This window comes from Melopsittacus undulatus, chromosome 1, assembly GCF_012275295.1.
Source record: "Melopsittacus undulatus isolate bMelUnd1 chromosome 1, bMelUnd1.mat.Z, whole genome shotgun sequence".
Lineage (NCBI taxonomy): Eukaryota > Metazoa > Chordata > Aves > Psittaciformes > Psittaculidae > Melopsittacus > Melopsittacus undulatus.
The window spans coordinates 140084453-140105627 of NC_047527.1; the positions used below are offsets into that span (position 1 = coordinate 140084453).

General features: G+C 43.0%; 1 protein-coding gene across 1 annotated transcript; it reads right to left on the minus strand.

Moving 5' to 3' along the window:
- Positions 1 to 486: 486 nt before the first annotated feature.
- On the minus strand, positions 487 to 20409 carry NFE2L3 (NFE2 like bZIP transcription factor 3). The gene is made up of 4 exons (XM_034068758.1): positions 20291 to 20409; positions 6633 to 6731; positions 5598 to 5681; positions 487 to 3231 (listed from the first exon to the last, which is right to left on the minus strand). The coding sequence occupies exons 1-4, from the start codon at positions 20297 to 20299 to the stop codon at positions 2047 to 2049; spliced, it is 1377 nt and encodes a 458-aa protein (XP_033924649.1). The 5' UTR covers positions 20300 to 20409; the 3' UTR covers positions 487 to 2046.
- Positions 20410 to 21175: the final 766 nt, after the last annotated feature.

Genomic DNA, 21175 nt, shown 5'->3' on the forward strand with positions numbered 1-21175 from the left:
AGTGTGCTTCCTTGTTTTCAGCATGTACCAATGTTCAACCATTTAACTGTTACCAAGTTGGGTGTGAGGCTTTTCTTTTTAATCCCTTCCTGTGTAGGATTCTAGAGACTTGTGTATTGCAAGCTCTGGAAACATAAAATACTTGGGCTTCTGGTTCTGTCAGTTAGGGGCCCAACCTGTTATCTGTCAAATTTTGTGTACGTGAGCCATGAACTAGACTTTAAGACCTCCAACATGCTTTTACCCTTTGGATCTAGAAATAAAGTTCACAGTTCATCATACAGGTTTGCTACCTGTTACATGTTTTGGTTCATGTTCATGAACTAATGGTTAGATATTCCTGTGGATATCAGCTAGGATAAACTTCAGTGCTTTAACCAGTAATGAAATTTCAGGGTCTTACTAATGAAGGTTTCTGCTGTGAATTTACCCTATCAGTTTGCGGTGGTGGCAAAACTGAGAAATAAAAAAACAGATACATTTGTTTAAAGAAATATTTTAATATAAAATGCAGAGCAAAACGTACAAAGTGGCTGATTCATTATTGATGATCAATAGTGCATTTTGCACTCAAGGCAGTGCTCCCTTTTTAGAAAATACCACTTGATGCCGCTGGTTACTGTACGCAACCAACATGATTTACATGCTAATGGCATAGTTTATTTCTTTAAAAGGTGTAATTTGGCATTTAAACTTATGTGTATGTGTAGTTTTTATGTGTTTGGTGCAGTGTTTTGTTATACTTGACTATGAAGTTGCTATGTGGTCATCATGATATAACCAGTGAGGGTTTTTCTAGTATCCATATTTATGGGGTTTGTTTACAAAAAGATAAAAAAAGTATTTGTTGCTATCCAGTTGTTAGCAATTAAAAATCTTATTAATATACCTCAACATTACTTCTTTAATATTCATTACATGGCTTTTTGGCCATCTTTGTAGACCCTTTTCAGGTTGTAAAATAGAAAAGGGTAAGCTGTTGGAATAATCATGAGTGAATAAAATGGCTTTTTCATAGTGCAAATAAGTATCAAACCTAAAAGCTCTTCTGTTCATTCAAAGCCACTACTGGAGTGTAACCTCATTGTCACAAGTACAGAAAAATAGTTGGTTGGTTCAATTTAATTTACTTTAAAGATTTGCTTTAAAAAAATCCATTACATTGAAGATACTTTTAAAATAACAGTTTAAAAAGCTAAAAATAAAAACTTCAGTATTTCTCCTAGAGGAAGGTATTCAAATAGGGGTAGAAAAGCACATGAGTAAATATATCATGGACTTGGAAACAGAACAGGAACTCATTCACCATCACTCATTTTCACTGAAGAAAGTAGACTGTTTCAGTTGCAGAGGCTGAAGGTAAGGCAATAGTGAATCAGAATTTTTTATTTTTCAGAATCTGCAGATTGACCTTGTGAGTTGTAAAATTAATTGGTACATTATGTTTGCCTGGAGCCATGGTGGTGAAAGTAGTGAGGAAAAACACAACAGCCTCCTGGGCCTCTTTCCTCAAAGGAAAACTAGGGAAGCAAAACCGTTCTGAACAGGTGTGAAGCACAGAGTATCTCTTAGGAATATGTAAGTCCACAGTGAATTTTAAGTTGAATTTGAGCTACAATTTTCCTTTCAGTGCTAACAATAAAAAAGTAAGGTCACTTTGAACTACTAAGAACCAAGTACACAACACTAAATAATGTTCTTCTTACACAGCATGTGTAACTTTGATCTAAAGCTGTTTCCCCCCCCATGTTCTCCACAGAAACTAAATTCCTAGTTTTATAATAGGTCTGTATAACTACAGTTACACTGATGGCCTAGCTCCTTTAATTTAATTAAAACTAAACAGATTTCTTCATATAGATGAGTCAGCTGGTAGACATTCTAACAGGCCACTGTTGGCAGACACCTGAATGTTATCTTGCTCCTTAAATGTATTTTTTTCTGTTTGTACTGCTGTAGTCACTGACCTGCAGCCATCACACTAATATCACTCTTTCAGGAAAAATAAAACTTGAGTCATCTTTAGCCATCTTTTTGTTTCTGCTCTTATTCATTATTGTGTTTGTGCTCAGGTTTAACCAGTTGTTTGGGTATTAAAAAAACACTGCCATCACTACCGCAATGAATGACGTATTGGCATGGGTTAAAAGGTCTACCCTGGTCATCCTTCAATCTACTGAAGATATCATGGTACAAGTTGTTTAATTTCTGTTTCATCTTGCTGATTGATCTGCTACACTGAGAGTGCTCCTTTTTAAGGCTCTCCTTTTGTGTTTGAAGATTACACACATCTTCTTCCAAGTTAAGAATTGCATTAATTTTGCGTTTACGAGAGTTTTGAGCAGCGACCTTGTTTTTTCCTCTCCGCCTGATGTCACGAAGAAGTGATACCTGAGTATCTGTCAGATGGTTCTTTGTGATCATGGCGTTGAAAGAGTCTACAGGCATGCTCACGATTTCATCAACTGAAAATGGTAGTCTCAGAGCTTTTGCACGATATTCATCACGGGTAAGTTTTGCATCAGTAGAATTATAGCACCTCTCCTTTACTTCATTGGGTTTCTTCATCCACATCTGTTGATACACTGTAGTGGGTGCTGGTTGATTTGGCAGCTGATTATAAGTGTAATTAAGAAGAACCTGCTGAAGTGTGGTTTCTCTAGAACACTCTGCATCACCTGGATATTCCACATGGCCATAATTGGCATGTTCTTGGCAATGGCCTCCAACAGTCCCTAACCCAAGCAAGGAAGTGGATTTCATACCATTACTGTACTCAACAGCACCTTCACTGCTGACTGAGTAAGAGATGGTGCTGTGACTTGGATTCAAAGACAGTACTGCATCTGAGCCAGGTTCTTCAAATTGCTGAGAAACTGCTATAGCATTTAAGTCATTCTCCGAAGCCAAATACATGAATTTAACTTCATCAGAATTATCATCATGGGTCATTAGATTTCTAAGGTCAGCAGCTGCAAGCAACGCTGTCACATTTGACCCATGAAGTGACTCTGGATTTGTGATATTATAACTTGACTGAGAAAGAGACTCTTGCCTTTGTAAATGTCTTGTTTCTGAACTTGTTTGAGTGGAGTAGTCTGTTAGTAGCATGGCATCGTAAGGACTAAAACACTGGTGAAGTGTCTGGGTCAAACTTGTATTGTGGTGTGAGGATGATGGGTCTTGACCTCTGCTAGAAGTAGCAACTTGTATATCTTCCAGTAACCTCACCTAAAAGATGATGGAGGGGAAAACCACAACTTTTTATAAAATGAATGCTTCTGTATCCCACACCTACAGTCTTAAACAACTTGCCTTTTAATATTCCACCATCTGACTCTAATAAAGTAAAAATGTTATATGTTAAAGTCTTCTTTTAGCTATCCTGAATACTGCTTCCCATTTCTACAAAGCATAACCTTTGTTAGGATATGACAGCTGGAAGGGTGCAGAAGAAAATTTACTGAAGGGATGGGAGAACTCATGAAGGACAGTGTGGGACTGGTGAGTGTTAAGAAGTAGGAATGGGACTGTTGCTAAGTGTTCATCAAACTACAGCCTACACACTATATCAGGTCTGGTCTAAGAAAAAGTCCTTCTGGGAGGAGGAGTCCTGACTTCCCTGGTACTGGTATTGATGATGGTAAGATTCCAGGGTGAGCTGGTTCAAGGTGCTAAACTGTTAGAAGATTAACCCTATAAAGAAGATAAATAGCTCACTTGTGGACTTTTAAAGAGAGGAGTAGGACAGGACTGTTAAGATCATGTTGTCACAGTCTCACTGCTTTTCTTTCACAGTTCATAAAGCTTGTGGTGCTGTGAGGTGGCACATTTTACTTAGCCCCTGCTTAACTGAGGCATACTGTGTCTAACATTTCAAGTCAACTCCTTTACTAAGCAATTTGGAGGAAATGTGTGTGTGTTGTCCCCAGATCACACCTTCTGTAGGTCTGTAGGTGTCTTCTGACTTTAAATTACTACTCAAGTTTTCTTTACAAAAATAAAGCTTCTGTATGTTCTCTCAGACCTGAGGTCCAGATGATAAACGAGTGCTGCAGTACTATTAAGACCCACTTTCTGTGGGCCCAGCTTATGGCTGCTGAGTCCTAGAAGTACAAAGCCAGTACCCAAGATTATGTCAGGCCACTTGCTGACAAGCAGAGTAGTCATAAAATAGATGATACAAAACCCCTTAAGAATGTAAATACATCAACTAGGAAGTGTATGACAGGATTCCTCCATAGCTGAGCATCCCTACTGTGGTGCAGAGGAAAGGACTTTTCTGACTGCTGTTCATTGAACAGACAATGTGAAAAGCACTTTCCACAGGGAAGGAATAATGTACCATAAAGACCAGAACATCTCGAGTTCTCTGTTTACTGGAAGCTCAGGTAACAGAAGGAAGTCTTGTCTTATTCTTCCTAGGGAGTTACCTTGTACTAGACCACCAGTAGTTTGTGAGATTGAGCTGGTATTTTCAATTAAGCTCTTGAAAATAAATGAATATTCTTAGCAAGCTTAACTATAGAAAAAATATCCCACAGTGCAAAGACTTGCTACCTGGAAGAAACAAGCAATCCATTTGCAACAGATAGGTTGTCACAAGATGGCAGTGCATTAATAGTCTTAAAATAAAATATACAACCAAAATTTACAGCTACACAAAGGCTACAGCCAAATTCCTTTCAAATTATGAAAGCAACAGATAAAGCTAAACTGATAAACTTCTGAACCTTGTTAGTGTGCAATCCAGTACCAAAGCTGAACAGAGGAGAAGGCTAATTTATGGGCTAGGAGGCACTATCCAAGCTAGAGATTCCCCCAAACCAGGTGTTCTAAAGATAAGCATGAATTTCACATGCAAAACAGTAATGATACTGGAAGCCTCCTATAATGGGAAGCATATGTAAGATGCCCTTGGAGTACTGCAAGAAAGGAATGTAGGGAGTAGCTTTATGGTTAATGGTTGCAGCTGTGAGCTGTGAGAGAGGAGGGAGACTCCAATTAAGATAACAACTGGGTTTTGTGAAGATGGGAACCCAGAGAGCAAACAATAGTATCAGAAATCCAGATGATAAACAAAACAAAATGGGTTTGCTCCAAATGCTGACTGACCTGATCTGCAGTGAAGATGGATCTGTTCTTGAGGGTAGAATCCTTGTAAGCACCCGACCCAGTATGTATGACAATTGTAATCTTTCACCACAAATGCTTAATAGCTGCTAGTGCTTAATAACTTAGTGTTGCTCTACTGAGTTGCTGTATCAATATGAATTGGGATTAGGTTTCAGAAGGGGAATTATTCTACTAATGATGTTGTTCAGTGGCTCCATCCAACTTTGAGCACCAGGTCACAGCAAAGACAGGAACTTGCAGTTTTCATATCCCAAACAAGTTACTGAGGAAAATTTTTCAAGCACAGCCAATGACAGCTGCTGCAAAAGGTGTCTTTAATGTCTTCAGGTAAGTTTAACTATGTTGATATGCTGGTACATTCCCTGGGATGGGAGATTACTGGATAAATCAGAGTAAGTCATTATCGAGTAATCACTAACTGTATTCCAATCTATTAGCAATACATCTGCTTTCTCATTTACCTCTAGCATGTTTTCCATCTGCGATGACAGAAGCTGTAAATAGCTCTCTAAGGAGAGATGGGAATCTACATGGTTGTGGTTGCTCTGTGAGAGAAGAAGCAAACACTTCATGAAGCACAGTTATTTTACATAAAAGGAGGTAAAAAAACCAACTCTGTGAGGAAATAGAGCACAGCTCTGTAAAATACTGCTGCTGACCCCTGCCATCAAGTCTTTGTCCTGAGGGGAGATACATCATGTTGCTAGAACAAGCAAAATAACTCCATGGCAGGAGCATCCATACTCTGTCCCACAACAGCAGAACTGGGCTTCCCTCCTCTTCAAGACTGCACTTACCCACCACTGTGGAAAAATTAAGTGTTGTGTGTTGTTTCAAAGCCTATCTGCTAGGGCAGCGGTGAAGAGAGGGGCTGGCAAGAAACCTGGATCCAGTGTTCTCAGCTCTTACGTCTCAAGAAGACAGAATGGTCTTTTCATTGCAGCTCTCAGAGACAACAAAACCCAAAGTGCAGATGTTTCCGTTTAACATTATTATTTCTCTGCCTTGTCATTACAATATACATGTTAAGATCTGAACAACCCATTTTCCCAAATGTAATTCTACATCTGAGCATCAGTCTTTACATGAATGGTGAAAACAGTATAGTTTAGCATCCACACCTCTAGTGTTTGTAGGCCCCCCAAAAAATCCTTGCCCACAAATGCACCACCTTCATGACAGAGAAAATAAAACCAAATTTACAAATGGTTTGTTGCAAATTATTTCTGTAAAATGTAGAACATTTTAACTGCATAAACTGCACTGGGAAGGAGGGGAGGGCAGGTTTTGAAAAGCTGTACAGGGGCATCATACACAAAGTGTCTGAAGTCACTGCTCCTTTCTGGCCCTTGCAAGGGACACTTCAAGCAAAAAGAGGAAATCAAATGCTCCTTTCAAAACCATGCACTCTGTTTCTTTCACTACTCACTAACAAGACATAAATCCTCCCTCACTTCCACTTCACAGTTTCCCCTTCCATTTATTTCATCATTTACTTGATTTAGATCTTCCTCCTTCTGCAGTTCCAGCTGACCATCTCCTTGGTGTGGACAGCAGTCATCCAAAGCTTCCTGGCATGCTCTCAGGTCAACATCCTGAAGACACAAATAAAACAGTTCCATGAAGCAGGATGCTGTCAAATTAATCTTTAAAATGCACCATTTCCACAGCTACAGCATTTCAAATGAAATACACACCACACCATTCATTCATGTGGATGAACTGACTCTGTGTAGACTCTGGGGGCAAAATGAGACAAACGGCAGTTCAGGAGCATAGTCACTGCCTTTCTGTCAGTGCCCAAGCACTGAACCCATCTGTGGTATAAATAGATGTTCATAAACACTGGAAACAAATTCTTCTCAAACAGACACATGATGATGTGATTTCATTGAAAGTTTGGCCTATCAGTGTCTTTTGGATGTCATTTCTTAACAACGTATCCAAGCCAACATAGCCAAGGGTCTCCTCCCATTTGCAATTGTGACTGTTCACTGTAGTGTACCAAAGAGAACATACCATCTCTACTGAATGAGCTTAACAATGCTGCACTGTATGGCTTTGAAGATTAGTCTAACTCCTCCTACCATTTCTTCTTCCAGCAGATGATGTCAAAATATGCTTATTCCTACTCACAGTGATTGCACTGCAGTAAGTTATCCACCCTTTATAAAACCTGTTTCCCCCAGTACCAGGGCAGTTTCTGGAGGAGCATGGCCCTGTGACCAGCTTTTTACAACAGTGATGGTACAGGTACAGTGCATGTAAGATTGTTCACAGCACCCATTCCTACACATGGGATCATTTCAGTGAAACACTCTATATGGAAATCAGGTAACACAATCACAGCCTTTCCCCTTAATTTCTCAGTTTGGGCTTTTAGCAAAAGTCCCGCGGATGATGCTGTTAAAGATTTACTCTTCACATTACACTTCCCAACAGCTTGTTACTCTTTACCAGTGATGAAGAGCTGCTGAAAAATACTGCTCAGCAACAAAATGCTTCTTCCCATGCCCGTGAATAATTTGGGATTTGATTGCTAGGCTACTTCTAAGGAAAGAATAGGAGGCATACCTCCCCTAGAATCAGACATATCATGGTTCTGAATAAGGCATTTCTTTAAAGATAGCTTAATTTTGCAGTTTGAATACACATCTAATGACAAAAGGGATTAGGTATAAATACCGCTTACTCAGTACTGTGCTGCCACTTTTAGTGTTTCTGTCTTGTTGCTTATTTTACATTAATGGTAGCAGAAGAAACAGTAGTTGACTTCTAGTAATACTACTGTGGGCCCAAGAGCTAGATCAGGACCTCATGTGGTTGGTCTCTGTACAGAGAAAAAAATGGCTTTTGTTGATTGTAGAAGACTTAATATCACCAAACCCCTTTATTTCAGCAGCCTTTCCACTACTGCCACTGGAGGATGTGGAAGTTCACACCTCCCACAGCAGGCTGTTTCCAGGTAAACTGCAACCCTACCTAAAAACAACCCTCAATTTGCATTTGGAAAGATCTCTGTGCAAGCACAAGGCAGAACATTTACACTAAAGCTCCCTCAAAAACATAGTAAGAAAATAAAAGGTACCTCAAATTCTAGTCTTGCTTCTACCATTTTCAGTCGGATGAGAGAACACAATCTGAGGCTAAGCCCAATTTACCAAATTATTCACCAGCCTCGTAGGCTGAAGAGATAAACTCTAACCAAGTAGCATCTGCCCTTTCCCTAAGGTACAACTTATCACAGGTCAACTATCAGCTTCCGTTTGTCAGTCTTTGGAATATGATAAATAGTAATCTATGTTAACTCTACTTCTTAAAGTGGCCCAAGAATCAATGTGGAGGTGAGAGAAAGTATGATTCTGTGGGTGGCCTGGCGTACACCTTATTGGAAGGATGCTGCCAGTTCTGGCAGGCTTCCAGAGTTTCTTACTACATTAAAATTAGAGCCTCCAGTTTCCAATTAAGTACAACGATCTCAACACTATTTGAATGCACATACATCAAACTATCCCTCAGCATATCTCCTTTTGCTTCCCACACCCACATATTATTTGTTGTCCATAAATGAACATGTAGGGAGCAGAACCTGTAATGGTATTCGAGTATGAATAGATCTATCATGATGCATTGGATGGGTGAACAAGACTCCTCTCTAGGAGCAGCAGAAAGCATAAGCAAGCTGTTTTCAGCTATTGATCAGTGTGCAGTTAGTAAACAGGGCTACAATCACATAGCTACATGTGTACAGAAATATCTGAACTAGCTCTGGAGTAACAGAAATGTCTTGCCCAGCAGAACAGAGCAGACAGGGTGGTTTGCAAGGGTGTACAGACAGCATCAAGGAGCAGGAGGTACCTGCCCCAGGAAAGCTGTTTCACTACACTCAGACTCTGTTATCTCTACAAATACCCCAGTGATAACCACCACTATTTGCAAAAGGACACATTTGTGCTGATTTGTGTTTGTGCATCCTGCTCACATGCTGTGTTCTAATCCTCTCTATAGCATTCTCCTTATTGTAGTTGTCAAGGTTTAAATTGCTCCATTACTGTCATTAACCTTTGAGATGCTTCTCTGCAAACTCGTGTCCCTTTCTGGTCTACTAACTGCACTTCTCTGTAGAACTGGCCCTTTCCTTGCTGCTACTTAACCTGGTGATCTTTGCCATAGTTTGACTAATTAAGCACCATTTCCAGAAAACTGTACCACACCAGCAAAAGTTAGGCAAAAGAAATACAGCCTCTTGTAATATAAGCAGTAGTTTCACTTTACTACTTTGTAGGATTAAATACAATTAGAAATTAAATATAATGGTGCAGACCTTTTATCATATAGCTCTAAGGCTACTGGTGTTGCTCTTTGCATGTTTACTTAAAACATATAATGATAATTAATCTTACCAATTGATATCTACTTAATGTCAGCTAAAAAGCAAAATGTTTCTTGCTGTTTCTCTATATTCATAATGAGCCCTAGGACATCCTGAAGACACAGGAACAGAAGAATACTTCATTGTTTGAAATGCAGCCAGGGTTTAGAAAGCATGGAGAGTGGAAAGGCAGATGGAAACACCAAATAGCAAAGTAACTTTCATGTTATATATGGCTAGGCTAAAAGATCACAGCAAACTATGCTAACTAAGCAATGCAATTGAGTAAATCAAACGGTACATAACTGTGACTTCAACTGCCGCACCTGTCAAATGCCTATGACACATCTACTCCAAATCTTAGTAATACCATCTGGGCTGCAACCAAATGCACGCTGTTATAGGCACTCCACTTGTTGCAGTGAGTTGTTAGCACCTCTCTAACCACATGCATTTCGGAAATGAGAGTGCTATGGCTTTACATAGATAGCATGGCTCACCTACGTCAGCTGTCAGAAAACACACACACTCTGTGCACTCTACATGTTCAGCATAAACACAGAATCAACACCAACCTACTCCCCAAATGGAGACAGAGATGGGTATGAATTGAAGGCACAGACACAAATAGTGTCGCTGCTAATTTCAACGAAGACATCAGTTTTCATGCTGAAGACAGCTCAACATCCCCTTCAAAATGAACTTTTAGAACTGCTTCTAAAACATAAACCAAACAGTTCTACACTCCATCCATTTGGTCCTGTGCGGTTGTTTTGCACCAGGAACTGATTTCATCCTCAAGGATACAACATCTCTCACAGTGAATATGAAGAAAGTTATTAGATTTATTCAGTCACTCAGATTAAGTACAGTTTAAAAAAAAAAGCCTCTGCTCTCCCTAGATGATTCTATCGTGGTCAATGAACTACATGAATTGGAGTTCTGTAAGAGACTCTCTTCTTTCTTTTTCTCTGTCTCCACCTTTACGCAGGCTAGACTGGTACTATATCCTCATTGGTATGACACAGTCACCACTGAATAAATATAAAGGTATGAAGGGACCACCTTTTCTGATAAAACCTTATCCACAACTTAATTCCAGATATCTTCCTTTTGAGCCCTCCAGGGCAAACTTACTTTCTCAGTTATCCAGCTCCCAACTTTCTCAAGCTATCAGCTTCACTGCAACTCAAAATGCCTGCCAACTCACAGCTCTGAATAGGGAGCGCTATTAAAATCCAGTCTGTTACTTTGGCTTCTTTGGGATTTGAGAATCTTTACCTTCCCTCTGCCACTGTATGTAATTCCTCTTCTATTTTTCACATTTACCACACTCTAATTGTCCCTTCTTTATGCCTGATACCACTCATCTCCTCTCACAAACAATTTCCATGCACACCCTACACCAGGAACACCTTCCCCCCCCTTCTCCAGGGAGCAAGAAAATGCTGGTGGAGGTCAGCCACACATCTACACCCTTCCTGGCCACTTGTTTGACTTTGCTTTTTCAAACCCCTGTACCTCCTGCAGCACACCATAACAAAAACTGAAATCACAGTGTTTCAGGACAATAAATACCTCAGATGTCTGAGGCTCCTCTCTTACCCCAGCTCTCCCTGAAACACCACATGGTCCTTCACACACCTTCTTCTTTAACCTAGCTGAATTGTGGCTAGTGGGCAAGAGCCAGCCACAAGCAGTACCCAGACCATTTACCTATTTGCAGATGTCCCTCCACAGCAATATTGCCATGTCCTTTTTCTCAATGAGTTCAAAAGAAAAAAGAAAGAATAACTTAGAGCAAGTAAGTACTTCAAATAGTACCAAGAGACCAGGATTCACCCCCTCTAGTGCTTTGATACTGTGAAACCCTAACCATGTTCAAAGAGCTGTACATGTATGGAGTTTTACATAACCTGACCCAAACTGCTTTTCTAAACATGAACACAAGAGACTACAGTGCAAACAATACAAATTATCCAGTGTGTGTCTTCTTCCTTAGCTTCTGTAATTCACAAGCCCCCCCAATGTTATGCTGTTAATTATTAATTAGAGCAGGTGTTCTTTAATTGAGCACAGGAATTCAGCTCTTTGAAGGCTTCCAAATCTTTTGTAAAGGCTATCATATACCCAGATATAACAACCCTACTTGGGCCTTCCTTCTCTGTCCCACACCAATCTGGATCATGTTCTATGTACATGCAATGACCCAGAGCAGCAACTGCTGCCCCATTCAGGCACTGCCTCTTCTGCTGCCACAGACATCGGTGCTTAGGGGCTCACATGATTTGGAAAGTGACAAAGGGAGATTTTGGGAAGTGAGAACTGTAAGATTCAGGCCACCGATGAAAAAACTGAAGAGCTACATAGTTAATTCCTGCTAGTCTAAATAATTCCCCATATATATTCCGCAAAAGATAAAGAATCCACCCAATTTTTATACTCCCTTCTTCAAAAGTCTGCATACATATGCACACATTTATATGCATGCACAGAAACAGTGATATCCAGAGAGAAAGAGAGAAGAAAACCACTAGTAGGGCAGCTCTGAACTCTTGCAAGATCTTTTGCTAAGACATTGCTGTCCCACAGACTTCTTGAGACTTCCTCTGTATCTGTGAATACTATTGCCTTACGCACAGGAATGATGCAACATCTTGAGGCCTCCCATTTCCCCACACAGTTTTCAAAGTGTTTTGGAAAATGTGTCTTGTTCATTGTGCATATGGACCCATGGCCAAACATAACTGATTTTAAAAGTGCTGGGACAGGGTTATGGGTAGAAACCTAAGGAAAATGCAGTTGGCAGGGTTTGGACTACATCCCAGGTTATGTGCCAGTGGGATGGATTCTCTTTTCCCCACCAGTATAAGACCTATATCCAGTGTCAGCTGCATGGGTTGTTTTTTTGGGGTTTTTTTTTTTCAGTTTGGGTTTTGGTTGTTTTGGAGGTTTTTTTTTTTTTTACTTTTCCTGTGCTTTTAAAACTCCAAAATTTACACAGTCACACAGTGTCTTGGTCTGGGGCAGTCTGCAAATGGTAGGACCTCACTCAGCCTTCTTTATTACAGAAATTATCCAATTTCTTTGCATGAACTGATGTATGTTTTCCTATTCAAAGCAAAAGTTTTCTGCATTTTTCTTTTTTCCCTCTAAAGATGTAACTCACAGTACCAGGGCAGGAGCCCTGCTACCATACATCCATGAGAACCAAACCTACAAGCTTTGATTCTGTAGCTGTCCCAGACCAGAACAGCACAAAGACACTAAACTAATACCCTCAGCCATAGGAGCACAGCTTCTATCAATCACCTGCTACAACCTTCTGTAGGTAATGCAGGACAGTGAATTATGGATAGGCTTCATAACAAAAACTTCTTAACATGGGATCTCTGCAGTGGTACAAACACTTTTTATCCCTGGTCCTGTGCCATGGTTTAAGCCCAGTCAGTAACTCAGAAACACGCAGCAGCTCACTCACTCTCCCCCGTCCTCCCCCCACTCCCAGAGGGATGGGGAGGAGAATGGAAAGAATGGAATTCCCATGGGTTGAGATCAGAACAGCCCAGTAACTAAGGTATAACACAAACCACTGCTGCTACCACCAATAATAATAATGATAAGGGAAATAACAAGGGAAGAGAATACAGCCACTCACCATGCACCGATCGATACCCAGCCCAACCCAAGCAGCAATCTACCCCTTCCAGGTAATTGCCCCCAGTTTATATACTGGGCATGACATGCTGTGGTATGGAATACCTCTTTAGTTAGTTTGGGTCAGGTGTCCTGTCTCTGCTTCCTCCCAGCTTCCCCTCCTCCCTGGCAGTGCATGAGACTCACAAAGTCCTTGGTCAGAATAAACATTACTGAGCAACAACTAAAAACATAGGTCTTATCAGCGCTGTTCCCAGGCTGAAAGTCAAAAGCAGAGCACTGCACCAGCTACTAAGAAGGAGAAAATCAAACCCCCTTGAGGTACACATCAGACTTCCCCATCTTCCCGCATTACTTTCCAAGTATGTCCAGGCCCCTGAGCAAAAGCAATCCCACCAGTGGGTTTGCCTTTACCTGAAGCAGGAATAATCCAGACTGTCTTCCCCAGCAAATTCTTTATGTACACCATAGGAACTTTGTCCCCTTCTACAGTATGTAAAAGTTCTGACTGGGCTGGGCCAGCCCTGTTGGCAGATCCTCTGGTGTTGACCGACCAGGTGGCTTTTGGTAAATGTGTATCCCAATGTTTGAAAGTCCCACCCCCCCTTGCTCTCAATGTAGTTTTTAACAGCCCATTCTATTTTCCCAGAGGATGGTGCATGGTAGGGGATGTGATATACCCACTCAATGCCATGCTCATTGGCCCAAGTGTTTGTAAGGTTATTCCGGAAATGAGTCTCATTGTCTGACTCAATTCTCTCTGGGGTGCCATGTTACCACAAAGTCTGTTTCTCAAGGCCCAGGATAGTGTTCCGGGCAGTGGCGTGGGGCAGAGCATATGTTTCCAGCCATCCAGTGGTTGCTTCCACCATAGTAAGCACATGGCGCTTGCCTTGGCAGGTCAGTGGGATTGTGATAAAGTCAGTCAGCCAGGCCTCCCCATATTCGTCCTCCATACCAAAGAGGCTTTAACTGCTTGGCTTGCTTAATTTCAGCATATCTTTCACATTCATGAATAACCTGGGCAATAGTGTCCGTTGTTAAGTCCACCCCTTGATCATGAGCCCATCTGTATGTTGCATCTCTGCCCCGATTCCCTGAAGTGTCTTGAGCACACCGGGCCAAAAATATTCCATCTTTTTGTTGCCAATCTAAGTCCATCTGAGCCACTTCAATTTTAGCAGCTTTATCGATTTGTTGGTTGTTCTGCTCTTTCTCAGTGGCCTGACTCTTGGGTACGTGGGCATCTACATGGTGTACCTTCACCGCCAGGTTCTGCACCCAGGCAGCAATACCTTGCCACAGTGCAGCAGCTGAGATGGGTTTACCTCTGCGTTGCCAGTTGTTCTGCTTCCATTGCTGCAACCACCCCCACAGGGCATTTGCCACCATCCATGAGTCAGTACCGAGATAAAGTACTGCCCACTTTTCTCATTCAGCAACGTCCAGGGCCAGCTGGATGGCTTTCACCTCGAAAAACTGACTTGATTCACCCTCTCCTCCCACAGTTTCTGCAACTTGTCATAGAGGACTCCATGCAGCTGCCTTCTATCTTGGATGCTTCCAGAGCACTGGAGGGACCCACTGGACTAGATACTTGCCCATATTATCCCCCATACCCTGCCACTCATAGTTGTCTGGCCTCAGGGAAAATCTCTTGGTGGTCCACCTATATTGCTGTTTAACCCTAGACAAGACTCAAGCTGGATCCTTCTTAGCTTCCATGATTGGACAAGATTGGGTGTTCTCAGGGTGGTCATGCCATAGGCAAAACATAAAGAGCATATGCAGCACTTTCAAGGGCATTGAAAAGATATTCAGGATCTTTAACTCTTCCAGAATCTACTCCCACTGTAAATAGTCTGGTGGGGGAGCAGGGGGTATGAGGGAATGTCTTTTTCATAGGTTGACCACCCAAGGTGGAAAAAAAAAAGATGTGTAATTGGTAAACACTTCTATTATATACCTCCTAAAATATAGAGGTGGTGACCACACTGGGAACATAAGCCAGATCAGTTTCATGATCAATGAGTCTATTGTATTACAAGTCATTACCATAAAGTACAGTGAAACAAGAAACTTAGCCCAGGCCCCCCCAGCCAATAAAAATTAACACAGCAAATACCGGCTATAAGTAAGTTTCGACATGCTGAAACTCTGAGATCAAGAGCAACAACTCTGAGAGCCAATAAATCAGTATTGTGACGAGTGACTATTAATCTGAAACAATGCTTATCACAAATACGATAAGACACACTCCGGTCAGATCTGCCATTATCTCAACCCTTCCTGCCCCACGTTGGGTGCCACAAAGATCTGTCATGGTTTAAGGCCAGCCAGCAACCCAGGACCACACAGCAGCCCACTCACTCTCCCCCCTTCCTTCTCCCCACTCCCAGAGGGATGGGGAGAATGGAAAGAATGGAACTCCCACGGGTTGAGATCAGAACAGCCCAGTAACTGAGGTATAACACAAACCACTACTGCTACCACCAATAATAATAACAATAAGGGAAACAACAAGGGAAGAGAATACAACTGCCCACCACCCACTGACCGATACCCAACCCGACCCAAGCAGTGATCTACCCCTTCCAGGTAACTGCCCACAGTTTATATGCTGGGCATGACATGCTGTGGTATGGAATACCTCTTTGGCTAGTTTGGGTCAGGTGTCCTGTCTCTGCTTCCTCCCAGCTTCCCCTCCTCCCTGGCAGAGCATGAGACTCACAAAGTCCTTGGTCAGAATAAACATCACTTAGCAACAACTAAAAACATAGGTCTTATCAGCGCTGGTCCCAGGCGGAAAGTCAAAAGCACAGCACTGCACCAGCTACTGGAGGAGAAAAGTGACTGCTGCTGCTGAACCCAGGGCAGTTACTGCTGAACCCTGTTACACACATCCATCCAATAAAATAGGTAACAAGATTCTCAGGTCTTACGATTTTCTTCATTAAAACATGTATTTCAGAAGAAATATGTTTTGCAATTGCTATTTATAAGGCAACAAAATATTGTGGCATTTACATTTCATCAGCAAATTTACATTTGATTACAGAAACAGATCGAATGAAATAGCTTGCTGGGAATATATGGTACATCTGCTGTTGGTAATCATAGTTATTGTGTGCATTAGGATCTTGGCCATGGGGCAAGATGACCTTCTTTAACAATAAGGAATTTATAAGTGAAAACCAGGTCCTGGTCCTGTTTGAAAGATCAAAGGAGAACATCCAGGATTGCTTGTACTAGGAATAAGTTATTTGACAGCTTGGCAAAATGACCATTAAATTAACTGACTCAACAGTGAAATTAACTTTTAAAGTGTCCCAAAGTGAACTACCTTCATTACAATATAAAAAATCACATCTATGGGTCAAAAAGACCCTGGCCCAGGTGAAGACCCCTCCCCTGAGCAGCCATAGTGGTTAGAAGGAATGACACTGCAAAAAGTATATGCAGATTGCAAGCAATCATTGTATCTGTGCCACCTTCTAACTTTTGTGTTCAAATGGAACAAGAAAACTGCCGTTGATGTACTTGATTTGTGAAACAATCCAGCAAGCACCCAGGCCTGAATAATCACATCTCTCCTGAGCACATAGAATTGGTTTACTGCATGCTGAGACAAGGAGACACAAAAGCACAAAATGTAATCAGTTCTAAGTAACCTTAAGTTTGATGGCTTTGTAATGGAAAATAACTGTGGTGCTTGAAAGTAGTTGACATAATTTTAGGTGCTTAGGACCTTAGTACAAAAAGTGTAAGAAAAACAAAATAGAAAAATAGGACCTGGGGATGGCAAGTATCTGGGACTAGCAGATGTCCAGGGTAGGCACAGTTAAACTAACTGATAAGTAGGACAGGATGATTGCTATGGTTTTGGTGTCAATGAACCCATTAAGATGGTATAAACATCTACTGGGGAGTACCGGGGACTAGCAGATGTCCAGGATGGGAGCAGTTGAACTAACTGATATGTGATACAAGGGTAACCAATGTACAGGGGGGTAATACAGAGAAATTGTACAAGGGGGTTAAAGGAATTCCTTTGCTTAAACAAAAGTATTGTCTGTCCTAAGTACGTGCCATTGCCATCTTGCCAAGACATTGATTACTGCTGGAGGGGGAGAAGCAGATGCTAGTTCTACTGACAAGGGACAAAAGCAGATGATCGATTCTACTGATAAGCCAGGGAGAGGCAGACTGGGCCAAATCTTAAGACCATGACAAAAGCACAGGTGTTTGGTCCTACTGAGAAGTGGGGGAGAAGCAGATTGGGCACCCACCAGACCCTAAGGCCATGTCTGAAGGTTAAAAGGTGTAAAGTTTAAGAAGAGGAAGACTCATTTACTTCATCTTGAAGACCCCTACCCACAAGAGGAAGACTCATTTACTTCATCCTGAGACCCCTGCCCATGACCAGAAGGGGCACTGCGCAGGTGCAAAGGGCCTTACGGCTCATTATAATACAAAACGGGGATAGATAATAAATATGTATAGGCGGATTGCGCAACCTTATGTCTATGTATACCTTAAGAGAATAAATGTAAAGGGAGAACAACCCTGAGGTGTGCATGCTTTGGAGGAGTTATCCCCATGCACCTCAGCGCTGAATAAAAGCATACCTACTTTACAACTTTAACTAGTTGTGGAGTCTATCCGTGCATCATATGTAAAGCACAAGATGATTGCTGTGTCTGTAATGTTAATTAAGCTCGTGCTTCAAAGACTGCCAGAAGTGATGAAGATCGTTGGAAGAAGTAAATGACCCTCAAAGACCATCACATTTGTCTACCCATGCAGGCAACGTTCTGGAAAATTATGTAACTCATGGATAGCCTCATGAATATGCATGTATGCCCAGTGACTATGTAAAGACGGCTTATACAGCAATACGGTGATACAAGTTAGGAGGAGCTATCCCCCGTGTCTCCCCGCACCACAATGAAGAATACCCGCTGGTCAAACTTTGTTGGCGAGTTTATTCCTGGAGTTTTGTCTGAATCAATGCCAAGCACGAATCTGTTTTTTGGACAACGGGAACATTGTGAATATAAAGGTTAGGGCTGATCCCTGCCTGCCAGGCCACAATCTGAATGTAGGAACCCACCTGTTTTCTTTACTCATCGTCAAAGTGCTCAGGCTCTAGCACATCTCAGAGACATAGGCCAGGCAACCCCGTACAGTTGAGCACGCTCCAACAGCGTGCTTCAGCCCCTGAATTAAGTTTCTTTTTCATGTGCAGTTGTCTCCCAGAGTGGTTTTAAATACCAGCTCCCTAAGGATGAGGATCAACAGCTCACATTGTGTTGCCAGTGATGTTCCCAGCAGGGACTGGAGCCCAAGGAATAAAATTAATCCAGGGGTGGCTGAATCCAGCTGCTAACTTTTCAGGACACCACACAATACCGAGCACAACAAAACAATCACTCATCTGTGTACACAAACTCCTCAGCCTGATCTAGCCTGGGTAAGAGAAATGATAAAAATAGCTCAGGTCTATTTTTACAAAAGGCAAAATGAAGGTTATAAATCAGCTAAGACACTTAGAAATCCATTACACTCTACAACAACATTTTGACAGCACAAGTAGGCTTATTCAAACCTACAGAGGTCACCTTTGAAACAAAGGTCAACTTTTTCCTGTGTTTCATGTTACGGACCTGCTTCAGGACCAAAAGAAGCCTGGTGGAAACGGCATGGTGGTTTTCACATTTACATTTTAGGTCAAGAACTGAACACTGCCTTATCTTGCTCTAATCATCCTTCCACTTAAGTAAGATGCACTTAAGAGAGAGGCCCAGACCTACTTTAGCAAAGAAATGAATCATCTTTCCACAGAAAGGAGTGATCTCTTACAGTTATGGTCTTGCAACTCGTTTTGCAACTACTTTACAAAAATAACCAAGCTAACACAGGAGGAAATAGAAGAAAAAAAAAAGGAGGGAAAAAAGAAAACTGACTATGAGAGACAACTACAACAATTATCAGTTGGTGCTGATTCATTAACTTATAATAAGAATCAGCTATTCATAATGGTTCAAAACCAGCTTGAAAACTGTTGGCAGTTCAACTTGGCATTTCAAAATGTACTGAACATGAAAGCCACAAAACCATCATCTACCATACCTCCTGTATCCGCACAGCGTATCACAACACTCAGACCATAAACCACTCGAGGAAAAACGAAACTCTATGCCCACTAGCGACTTAACTCAGAGGAGCAGCCCCTGCAGCTGGGTGCCTTGGCTAATCTCCGAGTTACAGGCATACACAGCTCTTCCGCAGGATGAGGGTCCGGGCGGCTGCACACAGGCAGTAAGGACCGCGTGTTGCATGACCGAAATAGGGAAGTCAGCCCTCACTGCTGGGTACTCGCTGTCTGCGTCTATTGTTCAAGATGCCACGCTGAGAACAGAGGCAGAAACCACGAGGCTGGAGGCTAGCCTTGGCACAGTAAGACTCCTAAGAGGTAAGAAATGTCTCTAACTACACGTTACCTGAATACGACATACACATGCCCTTCCCAACGTGAGAGGTGCCGTTCGGCTCCTCGTCACGATGCGCTGTTGGAGAAGCTGCATTTCTGCCGCCGCATCACATTCTCGAGCTACTTGTGTGCTCGCATGGAGTAAACTGAGCGACTCCGGAGAAAACGCCAAGCACAAGTGCCAGTGCTGGCCCTGCAGCCCTGCCTTGAGGAGCTGCGCTGGAGCAATGCGTGTGCCCAGGCCGGGGAGCTCCGACGGGCTGACCCCGCTCCGGTGCTTGCAGAGCCGCCACCAGCCGCTCCCCTCGCAGAATGCCGCACGGCAGCACTGTGCAACCTGCCACTGGGTTGGCTTTGCCCTCCGCTGCCTGTGACCCGCTCCCGAGACCGGGACCCACCGCGGGAGCGGGCAGCGCTCGGGTCAGCCCCGCACGCTTCTGGCTGTGTCCCTGCTCTCCTGCTTGTGGCGGTGTCTCTCAGAAAAGCGTCCCCACAGCTCGCCCCGCATCTTCACTGCCGCCCCGGCGACGCGCGCACGCACACCCCGCTCTGCCGGCCCGGCGGGGCACACCCGGCCTCCGCCGCCGCCAGTACCCGCACCCCCGGGGCCGTCCCACCTCCGCTTCCCTTACCTGCGCCATGGGGCAGCCGACTCCGCCTGAGGCCGCCGCAGCCCCATTCTCCAGCCGCGGTGGGGCGAGGGGCGGCTCCTCCGGGCGGGGCTGGCACCCGCCGGGGCAGGTCCGGCTGCCAGCGCAGCGCGGGCAGGAGCGGGGCGGCCGTGAGCGGAGACTGCCCGGCGGCAGCACCGCCCATCGAGGGTGCGCGAGGGGGGGGGGGGGAGAAGGACACATTCCCCCAACGGGAGGGGGTGGGCACCCGGCGCACCCGAGCCCCAACTGTGTCCTGGGGAGCTTCTTGCGTGTCCAGGGCGAGAAACAGCCTTCAGTGGCTGCAGCGAGCTGGAGGTACAGCTCGGGTTGGGAAGTACGGGAGCGGGGAGGGAGCAGAGTAGTGTGGAATTGCAAAGACATTCTTCTTTACCTGCTCTGGTAGGAAACTTTCTTCCCTCTCCCGGTTCTTATAAAAATAAAATAAAACAATATAAAATAAAATAAAAAGGTACAGTTTTTATTTACAATCAACCCGGTGTCTAAATATCTATTCAATCCCTTTGCTTTTGCACCTATGCAACTGCATTTTCCACAACACATCTACTTAGTGCTACCTGAACTTGCTCTCTCATGCTGGAGAGAGCATCTTTTCTGGCAGTTTTTTCTCTCTCTGCCCTCTGAAAAAGCCTTTTATCACCTCTCATCACTTCTGCTTATCTGGGTGTTTCAGACTTGTTTTGGCATTTACAAGGGATAAGGCTTTTCGGGCAGACCCTGAAAGTGTCGTCTCTTGGATGATAACTCCGTGTGTAATGAGTGCAGTTTCTCATTTCTCTGTTATCATGTATGACATTTCCCTTGTGTGTCTAGTGTGATACTACACAACGGATGTGTTACAGTACT